Below are 7,500 nucleotides of genomic sequence, written 5' to 3' on the forward strand. Positions count from 1 at the left end.
TACAAAGTGATACAAAATATGACTCTGTAAGGAATGTACAACATAAAAAGAGAGAGACAGAGAGAAAGAAAACAAATACAAAACTAAAAATAAAGAGCAAAGTTATCTTAGTGACAATCCTCACTTGGGTTTTAGTCTCTCTTGACAAATAAATAATACAAACAATGTAAACTACACTAGGAATTTCACGTAAATCTCGCTTACAAAAAAGGCGGAAGTTTTCCTATTAACATGACTAGATGTCTATTGTCCTCGTCTCTATTGTAAGCCTAAATAGTTATTGATTCCCTGGACTAGAAATATAATGGCAGGCTGCCAAGCAACCAGTAATCTTATCCAGTCTAACAACTGCCCATAAAAGACATGCGGTTTCTCCCATGGGTTGCTGAACATCTTCTTCAGGTCCACCTGCCAAGGAAATCAGGGAGTTAACATTTCAGTAGTTTCACACTGATATTTTCATGTGTCAATATTATTGATACTTTACATCATTTCACAATGCAACTCAAAAATATTATTGTCTTAAATGTTATCAACTGAAGATTACTCTAATATTTGCTATATGGACAGCTTATGATTCTAATCTGGATGAGGTTAACACAAGATAAGATAGTGACGAGATAGCATAACCCTTTCATTATAATATCTATAGTACATGTTCCCTTTTCATTAGCATTAACATTAAATCAAACCAAAAAGGACTAACAATATAATCTAATTTCTACTTTCTCTTTTATTCCTTAAAATTTCCTGAAACTTTCGCCTAATAAAACAAACGCACAAAAAAAGGATCTCATACTTATATAAGGACAGAACACATTATAAGAACTGGACTAAAATTGTGTTCATGTGCACAAGTCACAACATAGTAAACTCACTACTCTGCAGACCCATCACAGCCATCAGCGTATTTGCACAAATTCACTCGCTTTCCCTGAACACTCACTGTTACAGACAGCAAAGCCACTTAGCAACATATCACAACAAAGACTAACTTTTAATACTTGCATAAAAATGAAAGCAATTCAATATATCTTCTTTATATAAGAACTCACAATTTACAAAGATCCAGAACTTTTGTAAATACACACAAACACACTACCAATGAAACTCGCCTATTATATTCACCCCCTTCCCCAAAACAAGATCTGTCCATTCTAAACAACAAAGACACCCCACCTTCAGTGCCTAAACACATACCTCGCATACACATATCCCACCCAACTTACCTTCTCCTTGCAGTACGGGCACGTCTGCTTCTTGCCCACTATGCACCAACCGCGGATGCAGAACTCGTGGAAGGTGTGGCCGCAGGAGAGGCGGTACGTATTCTCGATGATGCCTTCTTCACCCTCCTGTACCAGTTGCGGGTTGCCACACACTGCACACACGCCCGGCTCTAAGGTGCGCGTGGGCATGCCATGGGAAGTGTAGTACTGGAGAGGAGATGGATGGATGGATGTTTAATATAGTTTAGTATGTATATTATATAATAATGACTGGATATGAACTAATGGGTTACAGGGATTTTGATAGATTCTTTGCTAGGAAGTCTATGATAATAATGACAATAATAATGATCAGTATTACTTATAATTATGACAATGAAAAGAATCTTTAATAAATATGATATTTAAAAAAAAAGTAATATAATCAATGCCAATAAAAAAGAATGATAATAATGATAGCAATAAAATCTATGAACTTTGCTTATGTATTCAATTCAATGATATCATATGACACCTATACAACCCATGGTGACATCGGCATATATCAATAAAATGGAAGCTGCTCTCTGTTCTGTGCTTACATAGGCTTGGAGTTTTATGGCTTTGATAGCTCTGATTCTCAAGCAAAAACCTTTCAAAGTCAGTTCATTGATCCTTTTATTGAAAAAGAATAAAAGAAAAAAAAAAGGGTCTTAAGAATTCCAAACAAGGAAGAGAAAATGTATTCACCTAATTTCTATTTTTTGTCTTATGCAGCTGTTCTTGAATTCAACCCCAGAGCAGCAACTAGTGCATTCTCAACTATACTGGGGTAATTAGTCTGTTTTTTTTGTTTTTTTTTAGCTCAATTCAAACTAGGATTATGTTCAGAACATTAAACAAGAAATTTGAAGTAACTTTCCTAGGTGACTAACTCATATGGCATTAAAGTTAGCCGTGTGTGTTTCAAAACCAGTGACAAAAATCCAAATCCAAATCCAAATAAAGCCAAATATAAAAAAAAAAGCAATACAAAATAAAATAAACAAATACATGAATAAGAAAAAAACAAACGGTAAAGTTATGCTAAATTGTCTAATTCTTCTGAATTTACTATAGTCCTGGTGAGGGTCCACAAGGCCAGGAAGGGCACCAACTCGGGAGAACAGTCTCTCACTGCCAAACCCAAAGTTCTTTGAAAGGAGATACTGTTCTAGTCTTTCTTGTCGCAGGACCGAATCCTATTCGCCACGACCCTGGAACCAGGAAAAGTGAATGGAAAAGAAGTTAGAAAGCAACAAAATCAATTGTAAATCTCACCCCAATATGTGACGCCATTTTATCGGCACAAACCTCGGCCAGATCCCTGCCGAGGACCCCATAGTAGAGGCCATAGAAGATGAAGAGCAAGCCACAGTCTATCCAAGTGTTGGGCTTGGCACCAAACAGCAGGTTGAAGCCCATCATCGTCACCATAATGATGATGTAACCCACCACACCCAGGCCGCAGCAGATCTTGTAGATCAGCAAGAACCACTTATACACCTGTCTGGATGAGATTAAATACAATCATAAGAAAAATATAAGTCATAATAACTAAAATAATAAGTCACAGAAATAACAGTGATAACAATTCTAATAATAATAATAATAATAATAATAATAATAATAATAATAATAATAAATAATAATAATTCAAAAAAATACTAATAAAAAAAAAAATAAAATCAATAATAACAAAATCAATAATAACAACAAAATCAATAATAATAACAACAAAATCAATAATGATGATGATAATAATAATAATAATAATGTTAACAATAATAATAATAACAATAATAATCATAATCAACATTAGTAAAAAAAAAAAAAAAAAAAATAATAATAATAATAAAAATAATCATCATCATAATACTAATAGTATTAATAACAGTACCAATAATGATACAACCTTGTTCATTATCTTCATCATCAACATTGTCCATCCTTTTAAACAGAAGGAAAATAGAGGATAAAGAAGAAGAAATATGTAAGAAATGAAGACAGCCAAGAAACTAACCCATTGCAGACGCAGAAGCCTTGGCCTTACAACGGGCATCATGACATACATGATGTTCGGGGATTTTGGATCACTTTGCTATCTTATTGTGCTATGAGTAAGGAATGAGTGATGATGACAATTTTAGTCATAATTACTATAATTACCGTAATATTAAGCAAACCTAGCATCCAAAATCTAGATGGCACCACTTTCTTCTAGCACCAGCAGGAGAGAGAGCCTTAATCCATTCACGCCGGGGCGATACCGGCTTTGAATGGTCACAATGCCGGGGTTTTTGAACGCATAGGCCTAATGCCTTGGGATTCTTGGACGCACTAGCCGTGAGCCTGGGCTGTACGCTCGCTCACCTCAAGAGCCGCCCTTGACCAAATATCTCATCGCCACAGTCTGACACAAAAACCACGAAACATGTCAGCATATCATCCGGTGCGAATGGGTTAAATGGTACCCATCCACGGTCTCTAGCAAGCACTATCTTTATAGAGCGATGGTACACAGCAAGTTACTGACCTCTTGTTCTAAAGTACCACCAATGAAGGATGTGTAGGCAGAACGAGAAGAGGAAGGTGACTCAAACCATGCCCAGTGTCTAAAATGTGCCCCTGTGCTAGTAGGGATGACTTTTACTGTGGCACTCAGAGTCATAAGCACAGGTTTCCTTCCTTTTCCTACCTCTTCATGTTATCTTCATTGTAGATGGTTTTATGTTTCATATTCGTGCATAACAGTATACAAATATGAAAAAATTAAGTTGCTCTTTGTCCTCCTATAAAACAGCAATACTTCTATCACACTGAGTATAAAGAAAATAATGAGCTGAATGAACTTTAAACTACAATTTTAGTCAACAGCAGCACTGATAGAGCCTGTGATATGACAGATTTAAGTCTCTTTACCCTCTCTGGATGGGTGGTACACTATGGTACTGCTCATTCAAGGGCCAGGTGGCCGGGTGGCACCATATGGTGCCAGTTATTTAATTGACTTAGGCCTAAGCGTTCGAATGCCCCGGCATTGTGACATGCAAGGCTGGAATGCCCCCGTCGTGAGTGGGTTAATACAGTAAACCATACAAAAAATAAAACACAAACATGGCTCTAATTTTACGAGTGACTAAAAGAAAGCGGGATAAGTCAAAGTATGTTGCATGAAGCTGCCTCGCTCTGAAATATAACCCATCCTGGAGACTGGGCAAGCAAGTCTATCCCCTGTCCACAATGGGCTTAGATGCTAATCAACTTCATAAAAACATCAAACAACAACAACATGAACATCATTCACATTATTCACAAAATGCAAAGCCCTAATGCTAAATGCAACCTTCTGCATCCTGACACCTGAGCAAGTTGCAATTGAGAAAGCATAATGTCCCGAGGCACTATTCATTACGTAAATTTTTATTCCTATTCTCATATTTCTTACAAATTGCTGTAATGATCCCTCTGACCTGAGGAGCCATGTTGATATTATTACTTTCTTCTATCAACTTTTATGATTACTGGCACAGTTAGTGCATAATTGATCACAAATTAATAATATCTCTTTACAACATGCTATAACTCTTTCCAAATAAATAACGTATAGGTAGAGGTAGATGTAGCATAATAGCCTTACAGTATTTTAGCAACCTATGAAATATGAGAGGCTCTTAACCCGTTCCTGACGGGACCAATCCGGCTTAAAAAGACCAAAATTCCGGGACTCTTGAACGCATTAGCCTAATGCGTTGGGATTCTCGGCCGCATTGGCCACGAGCCAGCGCTGTGCACTGGCTCCTCCCGCGCGCCGGGCTGGACAAAATAATGCGTCCCCGGCGTGTAGCCCAAAAAACACTAGACGTGATATCTAGTCACCCGTCATTAACCCATTCCCGCCGGGTTCATCGGCGGTAGTTTTGAGCAAGGGTTCATCAACTTAGTATGACTGCAGTAGCCATCATCACTCATTAAAATAGCAATCCCCGAACGCCATGTACGTCATGACACCCGTCGTCAGGCCAAAGCTCCTACGTCATGTATGTCATGACACCCGTACGCAGTGGGTTAACGGGTTAAAGCAAATATTCATGCCAAACATAAAACCCAAAACCAGGCTTTTACTGAATTTCAATAATACAATCTTTGCAAATATATCAATTACTTCCAATCTAATGTTGTCTCGAGGCATTATGTTTCTTTTATATCTTCTAACCATGTAAATTGTGATTAATTCTCACACCTGGAAACCACTTGACAAGCACTCTAAAAATCAATATATTATCAATACATTATACCTAAGTAATGGGTGGGAAGGGGAGGTGGGGGAGGGATAAGAGGAAGGAGAGGAGGAAAAGAAATGAATGAGATGAAAATGAGGATAATTTAGAAAAAGAGGACAAAAAAAAAAGAAAAAAAAAAAAGAAAAGAAAAGAAAAGAAAACACAAAGAATGAAAAGAAAGATCATACTAACCTCGGCGTGGTTGGATCGAGTGGTTTCTCGAGAGCTTTCTTCATAACTATGACGGTGATGGATGAGAATAACAGCCATATGAAAATAAATCTCCACCAATGGTTGTGCAGACACAGGACGAAGGGAATCATCCACACACCTAACATGCTTACCAACTGAGGAAAAATAAAAATGACATTAAGAGGTGAAAATCCATGTGTGGATAAACTATACATTATTCTTATCAAGTAAAAATGAAAAATTAATCAAATATTTGACTGAAGAAAAAACTGATATCAACCCATTATGGACTGGTGTCAGAATATACATGATGGCTCCATCTTGGCCCAAAAGACGGGCATCAATTCACAGTGACCTTGAAAACTGTTGTTGAAGTGTGCTCACAGTCATAAAATATTATGACCACCATGGTGCTAGTTCAAGAGCTAAAGCTTTCCAAAGTCATCCTAAACCCTTGTTTTGTGATGGATTTAACCCATTGGTGCCAACTGACATAACATCATGTCATGTGAATATTTTGCTCACACCGGACAACCTCCTCCTATCATGATCTCTCCATCAAAACATATGTTTTACATTATTATGCATGCATATACCCATTTATACTTATTTATTTAGACAATTTTTTTCTTGATTTGTGAAAACAATGTAAACATAAACAAAAACCTCTCATCATCACCCCACTGAAGCGGGCAGGTGAAAAGAGGTGCAGCATAGCAGTGTGCCAGAAGAGATCTTGCACTTAGTCACTGCGCATGCTTGTTATCTAGCTCAGTGGGAGTGGTATTATGCAAATGTAAACCCCATCATGATTGGCCTATGAACACGGAGATAACATTTTCCCTTCCCTTCTAATTTCTGTCTGGTGCTCAACCCATCAGAGATAGCCTATTCTGACTACCGGTAAACTCACTCAGCCCTCCCTCTGCAATGGGTTGAATATAAAAGTGAAAGTGGATGTGATAACTAGAAATTGCTTTCATGAACTGATGAAGAAAATTTGATAATTAAATACTTATCACCTGACAGAAAAATTAGAATTAAAAAGCGAAAACAGATACGATGACAAGAAAGTATTCTTACCTAATGGAAAAGAACTTTAAATACTGATTGGCAAATGTCAAAGATATAAAGATTTGAAATTGCATCTGATTGCCATGATGAAATGTAGTACATAGTCAAATCAATCTCATTAGCCCAAAATTCATTTGTAGGTACCCCATACATGGACCATGAAAAATCTGTAAGCACATATATACTACAAACATTAATACTGAGTTCAAGGTTTCTCTGTTCTTATTAGTTTTACATGATTCAGCCGTGTGCTATTTAGAAGCAAAAAAAATGTCAATACTAAATGGCAACATCATAATCCTAGTCAATGGTAACATCTGAAAGTCATAAATACCCAACTGCTTCTGGCTAATGATACACAGCATATTTTAATACCCTCATCAGCTCCACTGATCATTTTGTAAGTGTCTCTACCACCTACATTTAATTCAAGACTTAATTTGCCTTCATATGAATCTGACTGCAGAATGTAAACCAATCAAACCCTCATTATTGTGAAACACCTTGCTAAAAAAAATCACTGTTTCTCCAGCTTTACCAATTATTTTAATAGTCTTTATCACCTACAGATAATTCATACATAAGTGACTTTGATTTCAGAGGCTTTCATAAGTATATGCCCACCAAGAATAAAGCTCATCATACAGACAGACCCCTCTCCCCAGTGCTTCATGTCTAAGCGTATGGTGGGTTGCAGTCAGTGA

General features: G+C 37.0%; 1 protein-coding gene across 2 annotated transcripts in view; it reads right to left on the reverse strand.

Moving 5' to 3' along the window:
- LOC122252151 (E3 ubiquitin ligase Rnf121) overlaps window positions 1-7,500 on the reverse strand; it is a 20,086-nt gene that overhangs the window by 519 nt on the left and 12,067 nt on the right. For both annotated transcript variants that reach the window (XM_043014476.2, XM_043014467.2), the window contains exons 4-7: window positions 5,723-5,877; window positions 2,529-2,757; window positions 1,230-1,436; window positions 1-408 (exon numbers count right to left, since the gene is read on the reverse strand). The exon at window positions 1-408 is cut by the window's left edge and continues 519 nt beyond it. In XM_043014476.2, the coding sequence (XP_042870410.1) occupies window positions 259-408; window positions 1,230-1,436; window positions 2,529-2,757; window positions 5,723-5,877 (741 nt within the window). In that variant the 3' untranslated portion in view covers window positions 1-258. The remainder of the gene's footprint in view (window positions 409-1,229; window positions 1,437-2,528; window positions 2,758-5,722; window positions 5,878-7,500) is intronic.

Source organism: Penaeus japonicus, unplaced genomic scaffold (genome assembly GCF_977035675.1).
Source record: "Penaeus japonicus unplaced genomic scaffold, GWHDUDI00000001_assembly GWHDUDI00000018, whole genome shotgun sequence".
Taxonomy (NCBI): domain Eukaryota; kingdom Metazoa; phylum Arthropoda; class Malacostraca; order Decapoda; family Penaeidae; genus Penaeus; species Penaeus japonicus.